At 42.4% G+C, this 25717-nt stretch overlaps 1 protein-coding gene across 3 annotated transcripts in view; it reads left to right on the top strand.

Moving 5' to 3' along the window:
- ADGB (androglobin) overlaps positions 1-25717 on the top strand; it is a 235963-nt gene that overhangs the window by 66207 nt on the left and 144039 nt on the right. For all 3 annotated transcript variants that reach the window (XR_012883227.1, XM_075862862.1, XM_075862863.1), the window contains exons 4-9: positions 10650-10721; positions 10850-11053; positions 20737-20876; positions 22831-22917; positions 23221-23411; positions 24435-24557. Coding sequence is in view for 2 of the 3 variants with exons in the window: in XM_075862862.1 (XP_075718977.1) it covers positions 10650-10721; positions 10850-11053; positions 20737-20876; positions 22831-22917; positions 23221-23411; positions 24435-24557 (817 nt within the window). In the remaining variant the exon portion in view is untranslated. The remainder of the gene's footprint in view (positions 1-10649; positions 10722-10849; positions 11054-20736; positions 20877-22830; positions 22918-23220; positions 23412-24434; positions 24558-25717) is intronic.

Raw genomic sequence — 25717 nt, forward strand, 5'->3', positions numbered from 1 at the left:
TAAGCCAGGGTCTGTATGGAGCAGGATCAAAAATAGCAGGAGCTGTAGCTGGGCCAGGAAACCACAAGGAGGGAATCACAAGCAAGGAAAAGGGGCCGTTGCCCACGGCAACACCGTGAGCAACCAGAGTGGTGAACGAGCCGAGTCAAGCCAGGAGTGTGCGAGGTACAAAACGAAAAGCAGAAGAGTAGTCGGTAAGCCAGGGTCTGTATGGAGCAGGATCAAAAATAGCAGGAGCTGTAGCTGGGCCAGGAAACCACAAGGAGGGAAACACAAGCAATAACAAGCACCGAGGGACAGGAAGTGCAGGCTTAAATAGACCGAGGGCGGGAGCTAGCTGAGTCTGGCCAGGTTACGATAGGCTCTCCCACTCCTAAGCCTGCCAGCCTGAATGGTGGAAGCAGGAGTCAGTCTCAGGGATGTATTCTCAGGTGCTGACTGATTAGTTCTGGGAGTTAACCCCGCTGTGCCTGGCAGATCCTTTACAGTACCCCCCCTTTTATGAGGGGCCACCGGACCCTTTCTAAGTGGACCTGGCTTACTGGGGAAACGCAGGTGGAACCTCCTGACCAATACCCCAGCGTGAACATCCCGGGCGGGTACCCAAGTCCTCTCCTCGGGCCCGTATCCTCTCCAATGGACCAGGTACTGGAGGGAGCCTTGGACCATCTTGCTGTCCACAATCCTGGCCACCTCGAATTCCACCCCCTCCGGGGTGAGGATGGGAACAGGAGGTCTCCTCGAGGGAGCCAAGGACGGGGAGCAGCGTTTGAGGAGGGAGGCATGAAACACGTCGTGTATCCGAAAAGACGGGGGTAACTCCAGCCGGAAGGAGACAGGATTGAGGACCTCAATGACCTTATACGGCCCAATAAACCGGGGAGCAAACTTCTTGGACGGAACCTTGAGACGCAAGTTCCTAGACGACAACCACACCAGATCCCCGACCATAAACAGGGGGTTAGCAGAACGTTTTTTATCAGCCTGAGTTTTTTGTACGCTCTGGGACACCTCTAGGTTTTTCTGAACCTGGGCCCAGACTGTGCACAGTTCCCGATGAACGACCTCTACCTCAGGATTGTTGGAACTACCAGGTGAAACGGAGGAGAACCGTGGATTAAACCCAAAATTACAAAAAAAAGGAGAGACCCCTGACGAGTTACTGACCCGGTTATTAAGGGAAAATTCGGCGAGGGGAATGAAAGAGACCCAATCAAATTGACAGTCAGAGACAAAACACCTTAAGTATTGTTCTAGAGATTAATTAGTCCTCTCCGTTTGGCCATTGGTTTCAGGATGGAAGGCAGAGGAGAAGGACAGATCAATCCCCAACTTCATACAGAAGGCTCTCCAAAACAATGAAACAAATTGTACCCCTCTGTCCGAAACAATATTGACAGGGACCCCATGGAGACGCAGGATGTGTTTGACAAACAAGGTAGCCAACGTTTTGGCGTTGGGTAGTTTCTTGAGGGGCACAAAGTGGCACATCTTACTGAAGCGGTCCACCACCACCCACACCACCGACTTGCCTTGGGATGGAGGCAAATCGGTGATAAAATCCATGGAGATATGTGTCCAAGGTCTCTGGGGAATGGGCAACGAACGCAGTAAGCCCGCTGGTCGGGACCTGGGAGTCTTGGACCTAGCACAAACCTCACAAGCGGCGACGTAGGCCTTAACGTCTTTAGGCAACCCAGGCCACCAATAATTTCTGGTAATGAGGTGTTTGGTACCCAGGATGCCTGGATGGCCAGATAGTGCGGAGTCATGATTTTCCCTAAGTACCCTTAGCCGGAATTGCAGGGGAACAAACAGCTTGTTCTCAGGAAGGTTCCCGGGAGCTGCACCTTGATCAGCAGCAATTTCAGAGACTAAATCAGAATCGATCGAGGAAATGATTATACCTGGAGGCAAAATACAAGCAGGATCTTCCTCCGAAGGAGGGCTGGCCATGAAGCTACGCGACAGTGCATCAGCCTTAATATTTTTAGACCCAGCCCTATAGGTAACCAAAAAATTGAATCTGGTAAAAAATAACGCCCATCGAGCTTGTCTCGGGTTTAGCCTCCGGGCAGATTCTAGGAAAACCAGATTCTTGTGGTCGGTAAGGACCGTTACCTGGTGCCTAGCCCCCTCCAGGAAGTGGCGCCACTCTTCAAATGCCCATTTAATGGCTAAGAGTTCGCGGTTGCCAATATCATAGTTACTTTCAGTTGGCGAAAACTTCCTGGAGAAGTAGGCACAGGGGCGGAGATGGGTGAGGGAGCTGGTACCCTCGGACAAGACAGCCCCCACTCCCACCTCAGATGCGTCAACTTCCACGATAAATGGCTCCATTTGGTTGGGCTGAACCAGCACCGGGGCCGAGACAAAGCACTTCTTAAGGACCTCAAAAGCCTGGACAGCCTCAGGAGGCCAGTGGAGGAGATCAGCACCTTTGCGAGTGAGGTCCGTAAGGGGCTTAGCGACGACCGAGAAGTTAGCAATAAATCTCCTGTAATAATTAGCGAACCCCAAAAAACACTGTAGCGCCTTCAGGGAGGCAGGTTGGACCCATTCCGCCACAGCCTGAACCTTGGCGGGGTCCATGCGGAATTCATGAGGAGTGAGGATTTGACCCAAAAATGGAATCTCCTGTACCCCAAACACACATTTTTCGGTTTTGGCAAACAGTTTATTTTCCCGAAGGACCTGGAGCACCTTCCTGACATGCTCCACGTGGGAGGACCAGTCCTTGGAAAACACCAGTATGTCATCAAGGTACACTACCAGAAAAATCCCCAGGTAATTTCTCAAAATCTCATTTATGAAATTCTGGAAGACCGCAGGGGCATTACACAACCCAAAGGGCATGACGAGGTATTCGAAATGGCCTTCGGGCGTGTTAAACGCAGTCTTCCACTCATCCCCCTCTTTGATGCGAATAAGGTTATACGCCCCCCGTAGATCCAATTTAGAAAACCATTGGGCCCCCTGAACCTGATTAAAGAGATCAGGAATCAAAGGAAGGGGATACTGGTTCCTTACCGTGACCTTATTCAGGCCACGGTAGTCAATGCATGGCCTAAGACCACCATCCTTCTTCCCCACGAAGAAGAAGCCAGCACCTACCGGAGAAGAAGAGGGACGAATGTAACCCTTGGCCAGGGATTCCTGGATATACACTCTCATAGCTTCACGTTCGGGACAAGAAACATTAAATATCCTACCCTTAGGAAGCTTAGCTCCTGGTACCAATTCGATAGCGCAATCGTATTCTCTATGAGGAGGTAACACTTCGGAGGCCTCCCTAGAGAAAACATCAGCGAAGTCCTGAACAAACTCGGGTAGCGTATTCGCCTCCTTAGGGGGAGAAATAGAATTAACAGAAAAACATGACGTACAACATTCATTACCCCATTTGGTTAGCTCCCCAGTATTCCAGTCAAACGTAGGATTATGCAACTGCAACCAGGGAAGACCTAGAACCAAATCGTACGATAATCCCTGCATCAACGGTACAGAGCATTGCTCCAAATGCATGGAGCCAACAAGGAGTTCAAAAACAGGGGTATGCTGTGTAAAATAACCATTAGCAAGAGGAGTGGCGTCGATACCCACTACCGGGACAGGTTTAGGCAAATCAATAAGAGGCATAGCAAGGGACATAGCAAATTCCACAGACATGATATTAGTAGAGGACCCTGAATCCACGAAGGCACTGCCGGTAGCAGACCTACCACCAAAAGAGACCTGAAAGGGAAGCAAGATCTTAGTACGTTTCATATTTACTGGAAATACCTGTGCGCCCAAGTGACCTCCCCGATGATCACTTAGGCGCGGAAGTTCTCTGGCTGCATTCTTACGCTTAGGACAGTTGTTCACTTGATGCTTGTCATCCCCACAGTAGAAGCAGAGACCATTCTTCCTGCGGAATTCTCTACGTTGTTGGGGGGACACGGAGGCCCCGAGTTGCATAGGTATCTCTGAATCTTTCGGGGAGGAACGAAGCAACGGAGCTTCGGGAGGCATCATGGGGGAGTCGGAGGAGAAAACACATAAACGTTCACGTTGTCGTTCCCTGAGACGTCGGTCAAGTCGTATCGCTAAAGCCATAACCTGGACTAGGGAGTCAGAAGAGGGATAGCTAACTAGCAGGTCTTTCAGGGCATTCGACAGACCCAACCTAAACTGGCACCTTAAGGCAGGGTCATTCCACCGAGAAGCTACGCACCACTTCCGAAAGTCAGAGCAATACTCCTCAACAGGTCTCTTACCCTGACTTAAGGTCACCAGCTGACTCTCGGCAAAGGCAGTCCTGTCAGTCTCGTCATAAATAAGTCCGAGAGCAGAAAAGAAACAATCAACCGAGGAAAGTTCAGGGGCGTCAGGAGCCAAGGAGAAGGCCCACTCTTGGGGCCATTCCTGGAGTCGGGACATAATTATACCCACCCGCTGGCTCTCAGAACCTGAGGAATGAGGCTTTAAACGAAAGTAAAGCCTACAACTCTCCCGAAAGGAGAGAAAAGCCCTCCGGTCCCCTGAGAACCGGTCGGGCAACTTGAGGTGGGGTTCAAGAGGTGCGGTGAGGGGAACTACCAGGGTAGCATCAGGCTGGTTGACCCTCTGAGCCAGGGCCTGGACCTGTAGGGAGAGACCCTGCATTTGCTGAGCCAGGGTCTCACGGGGATCCATAGTGGTGTCAGGGACCAGGGGTAGACTAGGTATGGGCTTGTTATTATGTAATGGCAGGGGGTAGGGAGACGGACAAGTGAGCCCTAATCTACCCGCCACTCTGTCCCTGCCTACTTGCAACGACCCACCCTAGGCGACGGGGTACAACTGGGCGGCGGTCCCTGCGCTCAGTAAGTGCACGACAAACACGACAAACATACAAGGAACACAAGCAAGGAAAAGGGGCCGTTGCCCACGGCAACACCGTGAGCAACCAGAGTGGTGAACGAGCCGAGTCAAGCCAGAAGTGTGCGAGGTACAAAACGAAAATCAGAAGAGTAGTCGGTAAGCCAGGGTCTGTATGGAGCAGGATCAAAAATAGCAGGAGCTGTAGCTGGGCCAGGAAACCACAAGGAGGGAATCACAAGCAAGGAAAAGGGGCCGTTGCCCACGGCAACACCGTGAGCAACCAGAGTGGTGAACGAGCCGAGTCAAGCCAGGAGTGTGCGAGGTACAAAACGAAAAGCAGAAGAGTAGTCGGTAAGCCAGGGTCTGTATGGAGCAGGATCAAAAATAGCAGGAGCTGTAGCTGGGCCAGGAAACCACAAGGAGGGAAACACAAGCAATAACAAGCACCGAGGGACAGGAAGTGCAGGCTTAAATAGACCGAGGGCGGGAGCTAGCTGAGTCTGGCCAGGTTACGATAGGCTCTCCCACTCCTAAGCCTGCCAGCCTGAATGGTGGAAGCAGGAGTCAGTCTCAGGGATGTATTCTCAGGTGCTGACTGATTAGTTCTGGGAGTTAACCCCGCTGTGCCTGGCAGATCCTTTACATATGTTGTTGTTTTTTTAAATACTGTATCCCAATTTGATTTATTATCTATCTAATACTAAATAAAACTCGTCTCTTTGTTGATATCGACCCTTCTAGTTTATTATTGCACATTTATTCTGCTGTCTACTTCACTGGCCCGGTTCAGTATTAAAATGTTTTTCCCAGAGGTATCTTTTCAGAATATCTCTGTATTAAATATAGAATTGTATCTCCCATAAACATTGCACATTGTGGGAGTACATTCATATTCACACTTGGATGTGGACAATGAAGAAAAGCTATAGCTCCACTACAATTTCAGAAGACATACTATGTTATTAACATTATAGGTGTCCTGCATTTTACTTTGCCTCTATGACATTTGAAGTACATTGTCTTTTAATTCACTTTGACAGCATATAAAACTGAATTTATTGTAAAGCTTGGCTGTCTGCTGTTCTCCACTGATAGGAGGCAGTTCACAAATTGAACGTCTTTAAAGGCTATATACACCTTTGAAAGTGTTTTTTTTTTAATAACAATGTCAGTCAGTGTGTTTGGTACAACTTTCAAATTAGTTCATATTAAAAATTATTTTAACTTTTTGAGATACAGCTGCTCTGTATCCTGTATACAGACAGCTGTATGTTTTACTAAGACCTGAATCCGTCAGGTCTGCAGGACTGACGGGTTCAGTGTCAGCGGGTCCTGCGTTTCTCTGACATGCAGGATCCACCTGTAATCTATCACATCTAAGCTATGAGCTTAGATGTGATAATTACAGATGGATCCTTTTGTGTCAGAGACACGCACGACCTGCTTTCACTGAACACGTCAGTACCGCGGACCTGATGGGTACAGGATTCAGCGAAAGATACAACTGTCTTTATACCGAATCCAGAGCCCCTGTATCTCAAAAAGTAAAAATAATTTTTAACGAAAACTAATTTCAAAGTTGTACCAAACACACTGAGGGTATGTTCACACGCTGAGTCAAAAACGACTGAAAATTAGGGGGAGTTTTTTGGCGAGTTTTTTTACATGCAAACCGCTCCGCAAAAAGTGTATAGAGTATGATAGTAAAAGTCATTCAGTCTACACGACATCTCGTACAGGCCTTTTCGTCAAAGGTGAGTTGCCCTGTGCCATTGTTAAAGGGTTTTCTGCCTTACCATTAACTGCACTGCTAAAAATCTCAATATGACCTGAGGCCTCTATAACAAATTTGCTAGTTTGTGTATCCATGTGACTTGCAATTCTCTCCACTTGCCTTCTTTCTTCATGCTGCTGTGTGCAGAGGATGTGGTCACGTCTTTCCAAACACATCAACATTAGTTGCCTTTCAAGAATACAAGAGTGAATCAGTTGTCTAATCTAGACAACATATTTTCTCATACCCCATAGAGGTGGGTACCCGGTTCATAAACCTCATCTCATGGCCAGAGTGGAGTGCGGTTACAAAGAGCGTCTCGCTCTGTACGTCCTGTCCTGCAACCCATTGACTTGAAAGGGCACTGTGTAATGCTCAATTTGCCCTGTTGTGGCACTGCAGGGTAAGGCTATGTTCACACGGAGTATTTTGCCAAGTTTTTTGACACGGAAACCGCGTCACAAAACTCGTCAAAAACGGCCCGAAAATGCCTCCCATTGATTTCAATGGGAGGCGTCGGCGTATTTTTCCCGCGAGCAGTAAAACTGCCTCGCGGGAAAAAGAAGTGACATGCCCTATCTTCGGGCTTTTCCGCCTCTGACCTCCCATTGACTTCAATGGGAGGCAGAGAAAGCGTATTTCACGTTGTTTTATGCCCGCGGCGCTCAATGGCCGCGGGCGAAAAACGCTACGAAAAACTCCGCGAAAATCGGCGTGCAGGGAGAGGAAAATCTGCCTCAAACTTCCAAACGGAATTTTGAGGCAGATATTCCGCCTGCAAAATACTCCGTGTGAACATAGCCTAATAGAGAATTACCGTCAGTTTTCCCTACAGATTACAGCTGATCGCTGGATGCTCCTACAGGGGGAGACTTTGTGATCATCTTTTCGTCAAAAATCCTCTAACAGGCAGGATTAGCCAAAGTAAACAATCCCTTTTAAGTAACATTTTGCTAACAAAACGCCTATTGTACAAACCATAATTTCATCCCTACCTGTAGTGTCAGTATGCTCTAATTTAGAACTAAAAGTCATTGCAGATGTTGAAGCAATGACCTTGGGTACAGCGTTTATAAGTAAAAGCTGCTTTTTACAAAGTGTACATGGAAAAGTAATGTTAAAGAATGACACATATTAACCTCTTAATAGCAGGTCAATTTACAAAATTTAGGCCGATATTAATGACGTAAAACTAATGTCTGGAATCTTTGGCTACATATTAATGCAGATAAATCAGGGTGGATACAAGGGTATGATTTTTCTTTTTGGTTTAGTTATTTAATTTAATTTTTGTATACAGGATATTAATGCCATCTAGTGGCACAGTACAGAATGCTCACCAGAAACCCATCCGGCTTCTGAACAAATACATCAAAATCTAATTTACTGAAGCAGCCATCGTTTGGATAGGCTGTCAATGTTTGATCGGTGGGGGTTTCATTATAATTTTAAGACCACAATTAAGCTGAGTTCACATGGGGCGGATACGCTGCGTAAAAGCACGCAGCGCATCCGTCCTCTACGCTGCAGGGAATTGTGCAGTTTTTCGCCCGGAATGTCCGCTGGGAAAAGCTGACGTTGCATACCAGAAGACGGCTGCAGTGGTGGTCACATGGGATTAAGCGTCATCCCAGGAGGCCGACCCTCTGACGTCATCTAGGCCAGCCTCCTGGGATGATGTTTCATCCCATGTGACCGCCGCTACAGCCTGTGATTGGCTGCAGCGGTCACATGGCATGAAACGTCATCCCAGGAGGCCGGCCTGGAGGAAGAAACACAGACTCCTGGGTAATAAGTTGTTTTTTTTTGGGAGTTGAGTTTTTTCCGGCGGAATCGCTGCAAACCCGCCGCAAAAACGCAACAATTGCTATTTCTCGCGGGTTTTACCTCCCCATTGAATTCAATGGAGAAAATCTGCAACAAATAAGCAGCGTTTATACAAATACTATTGACATTTTGTGGAATAAATTTTTCGCACCGCAGGTAAATTTATGAGCGTTTTTCCCGCTCAGTATTTACGCAGCGTGTGGATGAGATTTGTTTTATCTCATCCACTTTGTTGCTACTGTGTTTTCTGTGGATTTTCTGCAACTAATTCCGTTGCGGAAAATCCGCAATATTTACACAATGTGTGACCTGACACTAAGGCTGGATTCACACGAGCATGTTCGGTTCGTAAAGGAGGGAACGTATTTCGCCGTAAGTCCCAGACCGAACCCACTGCAGGGAGCCGGGCTCCTAGCATCATAGTTATGTATGACGCTAGGAGTCCCTGCCTCTCCGTGGAACTACTGTCCCGTACTGAAAACATGCTTACAGTACTGGACAGTAGTTCCACGGAGAGGCAGGGACTCCTAGCGTTGTACATAACTATGACGATAGGAGCACGGCTCCCTGCAGTGTGTTCGATCCGGGACATGCGGCCGAAATACATTCCGTCCTTTACGGACCGAACATGCTCGTGTGAATCCAGCCTTAAGGCATGCCCAGATGTGGCGGAGTTCTACGTAGTCACCCGTAATTACGGGAGCCCCATTGACTTCCTCAGTCTGGCTGTAGACCTAGAAATACATAGGTCCAGCCAGAATGAAGAAATGTCATGTTAGTAAAACCAATACGCTCCGCAGCACACATAACATCTGAGGACTACATTGCGGAATTTTGACTCTCCATTGAAGTCAATGGAGAAATTCCGCAATGAGTCCGCAACAAGTCCGCTACACGTCCGCAACAACCATTGTATGCTGCGGACACCAAATTCTGCACCGCAGCCTATGCTCCGCAGCGGAATTGTCCGCAACGTGTAAACGAACCCAACTAAAAAGCTGTGGAAGGCTATGGAGAAGCGTGTACACTGCGGATTCCAGAGCAATTCCACCACGTGTGGTCATGCCCTTACACTTCTTCTGGAAAATACACATTGCAGTGGGTTATTTTTATGGAATTTAGTATAAAGAGAAAGGACTTATTGCCAATTAAAGGCATATTCCAGCTAGCGGAAGTGATGTCATATAACTAGGATATGTTGTCACTTGCTGATCGAGGGGGTCCAACCACTGTGACCTCCAGCGATCACTAGAATGAAGCGTCTGCGGCGCTCTATAATCGGTACTTCAGTTGCTTTTGAACTTTTCCCTGCTCAAGGCTGAGAAGTGGATACAGTTATATCTAGTTTACGCAATGCTCTGTGAACTAAACCATCTGAACTCTAGTCTGCTGTGTTGTAGCTAACAGCCAGGGAATGATGTGCTGCTGATGATGTATTTAGTTCACAAAATTTTTACCAGACTGGATACAATTGAATTTACTTCTCAGCTGAGAGCAGGACTAGGTATGTATGCGTTTTATGACTCTGAATGTAAAGAAGTGTTCCCATTCACTAACAGTAAATAAATGGTTGAAAATGATGTTCCAGCAATGGTACAATGAGAAGTGTATGACGCTGATTGGTCACTGATTAGTCAGCGTCATACACTCCTCGGTACAACGCCCAGTTGGTCAAAAGTAAAAACACGTCCAGTTATCTATTAAGAAACGAATTAGCATAAATTTCAAATTGCTCACAACTTGCTCAAAATTGATAGTTTTTCAAAATAAAAACCACTGTTGTTCTCTACATTACATCGCCGATCGGATTATGTAGGAGATAGGGCACTTATAATTTGGTGACAGAGTAAAGTTTTTGCGAAATTCCTGTGATGTTAAGCAGCATAGCAATGTCAGTGCCAGGAGAGAGGCCGATATTGATTTTCCAATGACCCCCATCCTAGTCACTGTATGCCGATGAAAACAACCATAACGGTAACACTAACTCGAATTGTCATTTTTCTTTATGTAAAATAATGTATTCTATTAGTATTCACCTTTTGTCTTCTGATGGCTTCTATACTTTACACAGTCATACTATGTTAATAGCGCATTTCTACAAAATGTTCTCCACAAGTGCTCAGTTATTTTGTATAGGAGTATGACCTCTAAGGCCACCAGAGTATAATACTGTATGCCTTTTTTCTTTTCCATTTTGATTTAGTCTCCTGTGGTTGTTAAGGATGAAACCTCCTGTGATTTATTATCAGAAAATGAACATTTAATTGGAAGTGAGGTATGGAAACCTATTCAAGCCATGGATTTAAACTGATACCTTTTGAAACCTATTTTAACGTTATTCATATTTCTAAAATCCAAAAGAATAATTTTCTTGTAATATGATATTGTCATTTTACCTCTCAGCTCATGAGGTGGATAATAAGTGAGGTCAGTGCCGTCTGGAGAATTTACAATGAAAATCTGACTGAAAATAAAACAACATCCACAGAACCACCAGTTCTGGCATGGAAGCCATGGGAACACATCTATGCCCTTTGTAAAGCCGTAAAGGGGCACATTCCCCTCTACAACAGCTATGGGAAATATATTGTGAAACTATATTGGATGGTAAGTAATTAAATGCACTTTAGGAAAGTTTTCAAGTCTACATATTATTTTTGTAGGATCATACATATATTCCTTGTAGAAGCAAAACACAATAATAAATTGGATGAATAGTATTCAAGAATAATTATTACTTTAAAAAAATCAAACAACACATAGTTAAAATCTACAAAAGGTAAAAGGTTAAGTAACATTGCTTTACTTATCTTGTACTAGTTTTCAATTACAAACTGGTGTACATGCCATGCGCCAGATTTATTATTGTTTAAGACACTTTTACACCCCACTAGCCAGTTTGAAAAAGTGTCTAGAAAAAGGGGTGTGGCTCAGAAGTTGCCAAATGTACCACATTTATTAATTGCGTTCGCCATTCTTTTGGCGCAAATTATTGGTGTAAATTACACGAGCCAAGAGGTGGTATAAGCAAGAAAAAAGTTTCTTACATGTCTAGAAAGATGCACCAAAATTATCATGCCACCTGTGTCATTGTGATAGATTTAAAGAGGCTCTGTCACCAGATTTTGCAGCCCCTATCTGCTATTGCAGCAGATAGGCGCTGCAATGTAGATTACAGTAACGTTTTTATTTTTAAAAAACGAGCATTTTTGGCCAAGTTATGACCATTTTCGTATTTATGCAAATGAGGCTTGCAAAAGTACAACTGGGCGTGTTGAAAAGTAAAAGTACAACTGGGCGTGTATTATGTGCGTACATCGGGGCGTGTTTACTACTTTTACTAGCTGGGCGTTGTGTATAGAAGTGTCATCCACTTCTCTTCAGAACGCCCAGCTTCTGGCAGTGCAGCACTGTGACGTCACTCACAGGTCCTGCATCGTGTCGGCACCAGAGGCTACAGATGATTCTGCAGCAGCATCGGCGTTTGCAGGTAAGTCGATGTAGCTACTTACCTGCAAATGCTGATGCTGCTGCAGAATCAACTGTAGCCTCTGGTGCCGACACGATGCAGGACCTGTGAGTGACGTCACAGTGCTGCACTGCCAGAAGCTGGGCGTTGTGAAGAGAAGTGGATGACACTTCTATACACAACGCCCAGCTAGTAAAAGTAGTAAACACGCCCCGATGTACGCACATAATACACGCCCAGTTGTACTTTTACTTTTCAACACGCCCAGTTGTACTTTTGCAAGCCTCATTTGCATAAATACGAAAATGGTCATAACTTGGCCAAAAATGCTCGTTTTTTAAAAATAAAAACGTTACTGTAATCTACATTGCAGCGCCGATCTGCTGCAATAGCAGATAGGGGCTGCAAAATCTGGTGACAGAGCCTCTTTAAGACAGTATTCATAAATCTACCCAAATGGTGTCTTCATGTGTAAAACTAAATTTAGAATTCCACTAAGTTCCTGATTAGCAAAAGACAGTGCATTATGGGAACTCAGTTGACTGTTTCAAAGGACTCTGTTAGGACAGCAGAGTGGAGCTAAATACCTGTTTTTCTCAGGACAACCAGCAGAATTCTGAACGTGTATATATACAGACTTTACTGTGCTTTCACTTACATTTTTATATATATATTAGTCCTTCTCAATGAATTAGAATATCATCAAAAAGTTCGTTTATTTCAGTAATTCAATTCAAAAAGTGAAACTCATATATTATATAGATTTATTACACACACAGTGATCTATTTCCATCCTTTTTTTCTTTTAATGTTGATGATTATGGTAACAGTTATTGAAAACCCAAAATGTAGTGTCTCATAAAATTAGAATATTATAAAAGCCCAATTTGAAAAATGATTTTTAATACCGAAATTAACGACTGAAAAGTATGTTCAGTATATGCACTCAATACTTGGTCAGGGCTCCTTTTGCATGAATTACTTCATCAATGCGGCGTGGCATGGAGGCGATCAGCCTGTGGCACTGCTGAGGTGTTATGGAAGCCCAGGTTGCTGTGATAGCGGCCGTCAGCTCATCTGCATTGTTGGGTTTGGTGTCTCTCATCTTCCTCTTGACAATACCCCATAGATTCTCTATGCGGTCTAGATCAGGCGAGTTTGCTGGCCAATCAAGCACAGTGGTACTGTGGTTACTTAACCAGGTATTGGTACTTTTGGCAGTGTGGGCAGGTGCCAAGTTCTGCTGAAAAATGAAATCAGCATCTCTGTAAAGAGAGATGAATGAAGAGAAAGAAGGCTGGCAATCTCTGCATATGGATCCTTACTGGCTTAAACATGTGGAATAGGCTGTCAAATTGTTGCCCACGGGGGGGGGGGGTGCGGCACGCTTGAAACTTTATGTAGAAGGTAGAAATTCGAGGCACTCACCGTTAGTGGCAATAAATAGGTTTATTGAAAGTGATCTCGGTCTGTTAGGTGTAGAGAAGCTTACGACCGTTTCGCGCTACATGCGCTTTTTCAAAGCCCTTGCGTCACTTCCTCTTTGCTCCTTTTATATCATGCTCTTCATCAGCTTACATTAATACCCTTTTCCGTAAAGGTAGCAAAAGGATGCACAACAATAAACAGCAAAATTGTACAGTGTAACAGAAGCATACTGTGCACATTAAATATAAGAAAATGTAACAACATTTATATTAAGAAGGAACTGAGATCGTTGCGTTCATTAAGACCCAGCGGTCACAGTGCCTCTGTTTTTAAAATAATCTCATCCTCCTTTTGCAATAAGGTCCAATGTTTATCTCCCCCTGATGGGGTAGTTTTATGTGAACAATACCTGCAAAACACATGCCCCGGTAATCATTACCGTGGCACTCGTTCATAAGTTGCATAAGTCTCGGCCAGCCCTTACCTGTGTCTACAGAGCGAGCGTGTTTGCCACATCGTCTCCTGGAGTCGACATAGATCCTGACACTACCATTGCTGGAAATGAGATTACTGTGGTGAATCTCACTAATTTAATTTTGTCACCAGTTTGCATTTCTTTACTCTCTAAAGGTCTCAATTATTGTATTACTACGGATTTTGACTACAATAAATTTGAAATTGATTTATATAGGTCAGTACGTAAAATGAATTGACATCACATTTTCTCGAATCAGATTCAGGATCAAGTGCCCTCAATAGGTGAGGAAAGGGTTAGGGTTGGCAATTTGGGTTTCAGTCTCAGCGGGAATTTCAGTCAGGTTGACATTAATATGTTGCATACACCTATGGATATCCCTTTGGATAATCCATATTGTGATGAAACATCTTGTAGTGGTGAAAGATTCACGGGTGGAGTTCCATCCACCTTTAATCCTCCCTTGCCTGCCGGTTCTTCTTTGGACTTGTTCTTTAAAGGGGTCATACGAGAAGTGAAGTGTTTAAAATATCCCACTGTCACCTCAAATTTGTCGATTGAAAAACGAAAAGAGCGCAAGTGGTTGAGTTCTAATAAGAATATTGTCCTAAAGCCGGTGGACAAGGGAGGGAATTGTAATGGCGGAAGGAGGTGAAGGGAACAAGTGAGCCCTAATCTACCCACCGCCCTGTCCCTGCCTACTTGCAACGACCCGCCCTAGGCGACGGGGTACAACTTGGCGGCGGTCGCTACGCTGACTAAGTGCAAGGGGATACAAACAGGGAACAAGCAAGGGAAGGGGCAGTAGCCCACGGAACACCGTGAGGGAACGGAGTGGTGAACGAGCAGTCAGGATCAGGATGTAATGAAGTATACAAACGCAGAGCACGGAGCAGGAAGCAAGCCGGGGGCAGAGCGAAGCAGGATAAGCCGGAACTGAAGCAAGGCTGAAGCACGGCAGAAGCAGGCTGGAGCAAGGCAGCAGTGGGGCCAGGAAACCAGGAAGAATCACAAGCAATGAGGAAGAGAAAACGGCAGGTATAAATGGACAGGGGGCGGAGCTAACTCCGACTGACCAGGCCGCGATAGGCTCTCCCACTCCTGAGGCTGCCACCCTGATTGGTGGGAGCAGGTGTCAGTCTAAGAGGTCTGGCCTCAGGTGTCGATTGATTAATCCTGGGAGTATCCACAGACGTAGTGCCTGGCAGATCCTTTACAGGAATATTGTACTTCTGTCAAAAGAATATTACATAGAGGAGGCACACCGCCAATTGGATGACCGTACAGTTTACAAATTATTAAATAAGGATCCAACCATGACATACCTGGGAACATTACAATCATTATTGAGAAGAGGAGTTGAAGGAGGATTTTTCTCTGATCGATTTGTAGAGAAATTGATTATACCCCTACCTAAAAAACCATATTGGTACATCATTCAAAAAATAGATAAATCTATGATCTGTCCACCAGGTCGCCCTATTGTGGCAGGAATGGGCTCTGTCACTGACCTCTTTCCTGCTACGTCCCCTATTTAAGAACATACCATCATATTTACAGGACACCAAAGATTTTCTGTCCATTATAATGGATTTTGGTTGGCAATCACATTTCAAGTTGGCCACTATTGACATTGGGAGCTTGTACACGCGCATCCCGCTGGATCCCGCTGCGGTGTTGCGATCAGTGTGTGAAGAGTGGGAGAAGAGGGTTGCATAGACAATCCAACACAATGGGCAGCACTTTTTTATACACATTTTATAAGTGTCAGAAACTTGTAAATAATTCATGAAAGAATAAAGTAACGTTAAAACCAAGCACTCCATTGTTTTTCTTGTGAAATTCTCGATAAGTTTGATGTGTCACATGACCCTCTTCCCATTGAAAAAACTAAAGTTGGATACAAAATGGCCGACTTCAAAATGGCCGCCATGGTCAACACCCAGCTTGAAAAGTTTCCCCCCTCCCATATACTAATGTGCCACAAACAGGAAGTTAATATCACCAACCATTCCCATTTTATTTAGGTGTATCCATATAAATGGCCCACCCTGTATGTATATATATATATATATATATATATATATACATATATATATATATATATATATATATATATATATATATATATATACAGTGAAGGAAATAAGTATTTGATCCCTTGCTGATTTTGTAAGTTTGCCCACTGTCAAAGACATGAACAGTCTAGAATTTTTAGGCTAGGTTCATTTTACCAGTGAGAAATAGATTATATATTAAAAAAAAAAGAAAATCACATAGTCAAAATTCTATATATTTATTTGCAATGTGCACAGAGAAATAAGTATTTGAACCCCTACCAACCATTAAGAGTTCAGCCTCCTCCAGACCAGTTACACGCTCCAAATCAACTTGGTGCCTGCATTAAAGACAGCTCTTACATGGTCACCTGTATAAAAGACTCCTGTCCACAGACTCAATGAATCAGTCTGACTCTAACCTCTACAACATGGGCAAGACCAAAGAGCTTTCTAAGGATGTCAGGGACAAGATCATAGACCTGCACAAGGCTGGAATGGGCTACAAAACCATAAGTAAGACGCTGGGTGAGAAGGAGACAACTGTTGGTGCAATAGTAAGTAAATGGAAGACATACAAAATGACTGTCAATCGACATCGATCTGGGGCTCCATGCAAAATCTCACCTCGTGGGGTATCCTTGATCCTGAGGAAGGTGAGAGCTCAGCCGAAAACTACACGGGGGGAACTTGTTAATGATCTCAAGACAGCTGGGACCACAGTCACCAAGAAAACCATTGGTAACATATTACGCCGTAATGGATTAAAATCCTGCAGTGCCCGCAAGGTCCCCCTGCTCAAGAAGGCACATGTATAGGCCCGTCTGAAGTTTGCAAATGAACATCTGGATGATTCTGAGAGTGATTGGGAGAAGGTGCTGTGGTCAGATGAGACTAAAATTGAGCTCTTTGGCATTAACTCAACTCGCCGTGTTTGGAGGAAGAGAAATGCTGCCTATGACCCAAAGAACACCGTCCCCACTGTCAAGCATGGAGGTGGAAACATTATGTTTTGGGGGTGTTTCTCTGCTAAGGGCACAGGACTACTTCACCGCATCAATGGGAGAATGGATGGAGCCATGTACCGTCAAATCCTGAGTAACAACCTCCTTCCCTCCACCAGGACATTAAAAATGACTCGTGGCTGGGTCTTCCAGCACGACAATGACCCGAAACATACAGCCAAGGCAACAAAGGAGTGGCTCAAAAAGAAGCACATTAAGGTCATGGAGTGGCCTAGCCAGTCTCCAGACCTTAATCCCATCGAAAACTTATGGAGGGAGCTGAAGATCCGAGTTGCCAAGTGACAGCCTCAAAATCGTAATGATTTACAGATGATCTGCAAAGAGGAGTGGGCCAAAATTCCATCTAACATGTGTGCAAACCTCATCATCAACTATGAAAAACGTCTGACTGCTGTGCTTGCCAACAAGGGTTTTGCCACCAAGTATTAAGTCTGGTTTGCCAAAGGGATCAAATACTTATTTCCCTGTGCACAACGCAAATAAATATATATAATTTTGACTATGTGATTTTCTTTTTTTTTTTTAATATAATCTATCTCTCACTGGTAAAATTAACCTAGCCTAAAAATTCTAGACTGTTCATGTCTTTGACAGTGGCCAAACTTACAAAATCAGCAAGGGATCAAATACTTATTTCCTTCACTGTGTATATATATATATATATATATATATATATATATATATATATATATATATATAATATACAAATATGTAAGTAAAAGCACAGTAAAGTCTCTCAGAAGGTAATGAAAACAGCTGACCAGCCTCCGAAACCGTGCTGTCTACAGATGGGTGTCTCTGGTTTGGCTTATAACTAGAGTCATTTTATCAAGGCTCTTTAGTGGGTTGGACATTGACTGATATGGTAGATATAGGTGCCACTAAAGGGACAGTTTCTTCCTTTTGGAACACATTTTACAACAGTAAAACAAAATGTTTGTAAAGGTAAACAATTAGCATACATATATTCCAGTTATAAGGAAGCTCTTATTTCCTTGTTGTTCATGTAGCATGTTTTCACCATCAATAATCAACTGTAAATGTATTGAAGTCGAGACTGTGGACTCTAAAATAGCTTCACATTATTCAGCCATATGTTAAAATTACTGATACACTTCAATAGGTTTGATATCAAGTTGCAATAGCTTTAAGTGCAAAAGTCACCAACGAGTCACGAGACCATATCAGACTCTTAATCAGGATGATACACCATGTGAATGAATGAGACTGAGTGTGTATATATTTCTTTCTTTCTTTCTTTCTTTCTATAAAGTAACGTACGTTCAGCTGTAAATGATAAGAATATTTTAGATTACTGAGGAGTTTATAGAAATTACAAGGCTGCAGGATGAATCCTTATATACAGGTCAGGAAATTCCACGGTGACTTCTAATATACTTAATACTATAATATTCTGTTACATTTAATAATTTGTAGTCTGAGGTATATTATTCCGTATAACACACACTTCAGCTGCCACAGAACATGGGGCAAATTCAAAGACAACAACCAATATGGCTGCACTTCCTGTTGTTAAAAATAAACATAATTACCAAGCAGATCACTTTTGAGGGAAAGATTAGCAGCGCCTCTGTGGTGCTGATCATCTCTGTATAATTGGCGCTGATTATACAAATCCCATATGGGTAAGTCAATGCAGGTTTAGTCGCAATTTAAAACAGGACACCCATGTGATGCAATGAACAGTCCGTTAACTTACAGGTGATATAACAGAAACGCCCACTTGGGGTGTGAACAACTTCTCAGGTCAGAGGCACAGTCTCCTAAAACAGCCGTAATACGGATAATGGCGGTTAAATGCAGTCAAAGGCAATGCAGCAATGGTGGCTTACAATTTGACTCCAAGTCAGAGCTTTAACTCCTCCCTGATTGAGTGGTAGCTTCCTCTTTGATTTCAAGGTCCTTTTCTCTCTCTGACCCTTTATCTTGCTTGCGGGGAGGCTCCCTAGCAACTTCCACCCACTGAACAGCAATCGCTCTCATGGGGAGGCTCGCTGGCAACTCAACCTTTCTATCTACATTTTTTTCCTGCTTGTGGGGAGGCTCCCTGTCATCTCCACCCAAAGTCACCACTCTTTCAGCAAGTGAGGAGGCTCCCTGGCATCTCGTCTTGCCATCACTACAACAGCTTCTCCTCCAGGGCCATAGCCCGAGCAGTACACTGACCCTGCTTGGTGGAAATAGCTGGTCTTTTATTAGTTAAGCACGCCACAGGTTGAGGCACGAAGCGTACCTACGCTGGTTGCATCCTCACAATTCTATTGGTGCAGAAAGTGTACTCCAAGATGGCATCTGGGTCGTTCTTCCCGGTGCCTGTACAATAAATGGAGCCCTACATAACATCAAGTGAATGCCTGCAAGTACAAAATAAAGTATGATGTCTAAAAACATTCACATATATGAATAACATAACATCATCCTTACTCCAGGAGCTAGACCTGTGAAGGAAAACAAGTAAACTAAACATCAATACACTGTACTAAGGCGTCATGCACACGACCATAGTTTTACGGCCGTATACTATCCGCAATTGCGGAGCCACAGTTGCGGATAGTATAGAACACATGCTATCCTATGGGCCAATGCACACGACCGTGATTTCCACGGTCCGTGCATTGCCCGGAGACTGGACTGCAAAAAAAATAAGTCATGTCATTATAAGGTCCGCAATTGCGGTCCGGGCTGATTGAAATGAATGCACATCTTGTGTGTGCACGGTCCGTGATTTTGGACGGCCCGCGAATGACACTCTGCTGCCCATCTGTGCCGTAATCACGGACCGTGCACACAGCTACGGTCGTGTGCATAAGTACTTAAAGCGACAGTGCCGTTCTTACACAATCTTACACAATCTTACACAAATATTATTTACATATATAACATTGTGGTACTATGTTCCTACCAGTCATGTTATACTGGAAGTACTTCACCAGTCCATCAAAGGATATTCCATTAATGTCTAATAATTGGGGGTCCCAAGATAACAAGGAGCTCCTGACCCCTAAAGTTACCAGGTAAGGAGGCCACCAGCCGTGTAGATTAAATATAGAAATGGAAGTGTGTGTCATGGCTCCCACCATTCTAAATTATGGGAGGTCCTGAAACAGCTGAGGCAGCTGACCCGCTCCGGTGTACTGTATATGCCATCAATTTCTTTGGTGGGAAACCCCCTTAATATATACAAAACTCTCGTGAAAAATGAAGATAAAGGAGATGCTGTTCAGGTATTATTAATATTAGTCATTAGGGATTTATACTATATGAGGACCCGATTATTGGCAGCCCAGGTGATAAACCATATTACTGATAAATGCACAAAATATTCTATTTGTTGGAGCAACAGTAGATTGTCACCTCCACCCTCTTCTCCATGTTATTGTTTAGAGTTTTTTTCTGACATTCTGTTTCTGCGTTTGCATGCATATATTTAATTTGAGAATCCCCCATTTTAACAATACATTCTGCAGATGTGTTCAAGAGACAAATTAAAGCTTTAGTGCAATTGTTTAGAATAAATGGTATGTTGCGGCTTCATTTGGCAATGATATTTATATATACTGAAGTACAAGCAACAAAGTCGGAAGCGAAGTGAGCGGGTTACCAAATTAGGACAAATTATCAGTGGCTGTCACATAAAGCATGCGTGTGTGGTGCCTAAGCTACAATCTTGGTGCCTTCTCTTCATTTAAGCCTTCAATAATTTCTCTCGGCCCACAGCAGGAAAACAATGGAAGTGTTTTGTGTAGGAGAGATGGATAACTTGCTCTGAATCATAGTTTCTATTCATTACTTTGCTTTTTCTGCTTTATTCTCAGGGTTGCTGGAGAAAAATTGTTGTGGATGATACTCTACCGTTCAGTGAAGATGACAAGTTACTACTCCCAGCAACTACCTGTGAAGCTGAGTTATGGCCAATGCTATTGTCCAAGGCTATCATTAAGCTTGCAAGTGTAGAGTATGTCAAATTTACATTTTGATGTATATTATATTTAATTTGTTAGCTTTCTTGTCCATCATTCTTCACGGAATTCTTTTTCTTCAATGTTACAAATGGCTTGTAGAAAATAACTTTCATTAAAGGGATTTGAAACTGTTTAACATGCCAGACAATTCTATTCATGTGTACAGCATATGGCCTTGTTCACACAGTGTAGATTTGCTGCAGATTTTGCTTGCATTTTTTGGATCCTGGAGGGGAGACACTTTATGACCTTCCTTTATATATTTCTTCTGTTTATGTTCTGTTCCTGGTTTTGTCTTGAAAAATACTAGCAAAATCTGCAGTAAATCCGCACTGTGTGAACAAGGCCTATCAGTATACACTAAGAAAGTCTCTCCTTACTCAGACCCAGAATACAAACTGTAAGGTTCTGATACAAAAGGTGTGTAAAAAAGACTTTCTTAGATAATATTTTTTAATATTTTTAAATAATCTAAGAAAAAAAAAATCAATGTACCTATCATTATAATTATTTGCATAAATTAGTTGGCGATGCAGTTCCAGCTTCTCATGTAGTCTTTCATCATAACGGAATAAGGACACGTCTGAAGTTTTTTTTAGTTCTCTGCGGGGCACAGAGTAGGTGTTGCTGAATACATGATTAAAATCAAACTGTATTACAGCGTTTGCAAGGTTTCGTCAATATTCAATCTATACTTCGATACAAATAAAACTTTGAAACAAAAGGCGTATAGAGAAATTAGCCAACGTGAACACACATTTAATACACTGTTGATACGTGATAATGTTACACATATATAATGCATTTTGCTTATTATTTTTTTAATAATTATTTTGTATTTGAGCAAACATATCAACCTAACCTGGACTTATCAATTACTGTGTGAACAAAAAATAGCAGTTGCCTTGGAGATCATAGATCCCTTTCCAACTGCTTTGTCATGTACATTTCCCATTGCTTTGGTCAAGTCATATTTAAAAATAAACATGGAACTATATTAAAAGTAAGAACACGTCTAACTATTTCTAGGTTCATACCATTCAGTTAAAGCTTTTTCCAAAGGACAAGCGCTCACTCTATTATAAATCATTTTAGGGTGCATACTGTTTTAGAAAACTTCTTACATGCCATAGTCACATGTCAGATGTGTTATCAGGGTGCTGAGACCCCCACAAATGTGTCCCTTCAGGTTTGATCGCACTTGCTTGGCTTTACTTAAAGACTTTCTATGAGCCCGAACAATACTAACCTCATTTCTCCGAAGGAAGCAGAGCAAATCCAGTCACAGCCACAGGGGCACAATACTCAGCCGACCACTTCTTCCTCTTTACTTCAGCGATCTGTGGGGGTTTTAGCCCCTGTTTACCCGCCAAGCAAAACTTCTGACATGTCACTATAACAAAGTTTAACAATAGTGACACTTTAAAGTTACTCTCTACACAAATAATAAGGTCATGTGGTCATGAATTTTCATTTTTTACATGTCCGAACATCAGTTTTTGCTCCAGACGGCTGTTCCTACAGTAATTGGGGGCAGGAACTTGCAACCGTTGTGGGCCATTTCGGAGCCTATGAGCAAATGTTATGGTCACCTGGTTACTGAGCATGCATACAATAATATAAAATACTTCTTGCTCTCGTTTCCCTCTTCTTATTTTGCTCATATGTTTCTATCTTGCCTATTCTACTTCATTAGTCATACCTCTGTGTCTGCTTGGATTAGTAAACAAGGAGAAGTGACTCCTTATCTACATGGCGGCGCTTCATCTTAGGTTTTCCATTCATTTCAAGGGATTGGGCAATCAGTCATAAAATTTGGCAAAACCGAAAATTTTTTAATGAATATTGTTAGAAATAGGTTATCTTAATGCACCTTACATTTAAGATATTAGTAAAATAGATTAATTGCATTCTAAAATAAGTTTTTGTTATAATATTTTTAAATAGTACCAATGGATTTGCAAAACGGGAGCTTGGAGAGTTTACTGTCCTGCATGCCTTAACTGGATGGCTACCAGAGGTTATACCTCTACAGTAAGTAAATTTACTAGTTTCGTTTTTTTAACATTGATATGTACAGTAATATTGTAAGGCCAGAAACACGGCCAATGGTCAGGAATGAGCATACGCACGAGCACTAATTCGACCGATCATCGGCCTGTGTAAAAGGGCCTTAACTCTTGGAAATAACTAATGAATCAATTCCTATATGATTTTAATCAATGCGATACATTGCAAAAAGATGCAAATCTTAAATGTTATTGTGTGAAAGAAGCCTTACTAACACTAATAATGTCTATATGATTTCACAAAACTGCAATATTTCCCATTTTTCAGAAACGACTGCCTCGGTGAAGTGTGGGAGCTCTTAAAAAGAATAGTTCCGGAGTTCAAGCTACCGATCGATGACAAATTTGAATCTAAACCCACTGGAGCAGAAGAAAAATCTAGAGACAACAAGCTATCAGATGATAAACCAGAAAACCCTGTACCCATTATTATTAAGCCCTCAGAAAAGGGCAGCAAAGGTTCTAATTTTATTTTCGGTGTTTATGCTAGAGATTTTTTACTGTCCTTAAAATGTTGCAACCCATTTCTATGTAATTTAATTTAAGAGGGATGAAAGAACACATTACATGCACTTGACTTTTCATGCTAATTAAAGCTGTTGGTTAAAATCCTCTTTAGGCTAATGAAAGCCCTGACATTGCAGGATTGATATCTTATTTTAAATGAGACACTCGGGGCAGGTGTGAAGAATATTAACTTTAGACACTAAAATTGGCAAAATTAAAAGTGCAGTGAGCTGTGTGTTATCTTAATGCAGCCATTTTTTTCTTTCAACACATTTTAATAATGTGTCCCATACGTTGTTTTTTTAATAAGTTATAACTAAAGGATCTCTAAAATTATATCCTATAGATTAAGTAATATAATTCTATCGTTTAGTAACATTGTAATATGCTGTATTTAAAAATTTAATGAGAAAAACTTTTGAAATTTCTTCACAAAGTAAAGTGTGTCTCTCAGACTCAAGATACCTGGCTGGCATCCCTTCTTCCATCCCAAAACATTCCCACACACCCTTTTGGCATACATTTAAAATGTATGGGCACATCAGCGTATGCATCAGGACAATTTTAGGACATAAAAGCCAAATTTGCACCGGAGTCGTAAGGCGAATTTGGGCCTAAATTTGTTTATATTATATAAGCTGCCTCCTTTTGGTATACAGCTTCTTTAAAATGCCCTCCAAATGTATTTTTGTTTCACGAGAGACCAACGGAACCTGAAGGGGCACAGCACTCGAAACAACATCCCTACCCTTTCTTTCTAGTTATCGCTGGTAGTCTTCGCACCCAGACCTTCATTAATACTATTTTCTGACATGTCTCTGTATTAAAAAATAACAACTTTCTTCTGACATGTCTCTATAATAGAAGATAAAAGTTTGCGCACAAATTGCACATTTATTTTCACTTTGTTACATTTGTTATGGTCCTTGTTGCCTAAGTTTAGCTTAGGAACCTTTTTTTTTTTTTCTTTCCCAGAGAAAGCAGACTCAAAGGATACAGGGAAAAAGAAAGGAGACAAAGAGAAAACCAGGTCTGCCACTCATTCCGCACGACCACCTTCAGAGTTATCAAACCCTCTTCAGCAATGCCTACAAGACTGTAAGTAATAAGCATCTAGTTTCAAACCCCATTTTATGTGTCAGAAAGGCAGTCTTTATGAAGTATCTGATAGGAGTATTTTTCTGTTTTTATATCCTTGCCTTGCATGTTTTAGTTAATTTCTAAACCAAAGAACCTCCTTTGTATATTGATAGCTCTAGTTTTTCACCCACATTGGCAATAGAGTCAGGCTCAATGTATCAGCCACGACAGGTGGCAGTCTTAACATGCAATAACGGTGCATCCCAACACATGATAAAAGTGACCATGTAATCCTGCAAATATACAGTGCTAACACAAAAATAACAATCATCCTAAAAATATTCATTAAAAAAGATTGTATGCATTTCTCAAATGGAAATGCACCTACATTAGACAATCTCTGAGTAACTACTGGGTTAAAATTTGGAAATGTCGATGACTTTTTTTTCTTCTGAAAAATATTTTGGTTTTATAGTACATTCAAAAAAAATATCATTACCCATCTATTACTAGGAATACACAGGAATGGATCGCATTAATAATGCACCATTTCTGAATTGCTAACTTTCTTTAGCGTATAGGATTGTTCTCTTTTATTCATGTTTATTCATTTTAAGCAACTAATATCACATGGATGAGATAAGTCATGTAATACAGAGTAGAAATTAAAATAATAGAGAAGTAATAAACCACAACTCTGGCTATATAGCGTGATTCAATGTTTGGTATAACAGAGAATCAGAATCAAGAAATACATCAAAGTTTCCACAAATGAGTCATTGTATTATATAGAATCTTGAATAATTATGTCACTGTAAGGGGATAAGTGTACAATAAAAATGTGAAAAACCTTTTTACAATCTGTGCTGATGTTACAGGCCCAGAGCCTGAGGCTGCACTACTTCTAAATTGTCATAACTACATATTGTGCCTGTGCTGTTTTCTTGTTCTCTCTTCTGAGGGTATGTTCCAACAGGCCAGATACGCTGCAGATTTTCCACAATGGATTAACGTGCAATAAATCAGCATAGTTTACAGTAGCAGCAAAGTGGATGAGATTTCAACAAATCTCATTCCGACACTGCGGAAAAAATCTGCACATAATTCATACAGAACTGCAACTGTGGTACGACTTTAGAATCCGCAACGTGTCAAGTTATGTTGCGGATTCTGCTGTT

The sequence above is a fragment of the Rhinoderma darwinii genome, chromosome 4, assembly GCF_050947455.1.
Source record: "Rhinoderma darwinii isolate aRhiDar2 chromosome 4, aRhiDar2.hap1, whole genome shotgun sequence".
Classification (NCBI taxonomy): domain Eukaryota; kingdom Metazoa; phylum Chordata; class Amphibia; order Anura; family Rhinodermatidae; genus Rhinoderma; species Rhinoderma darwinii.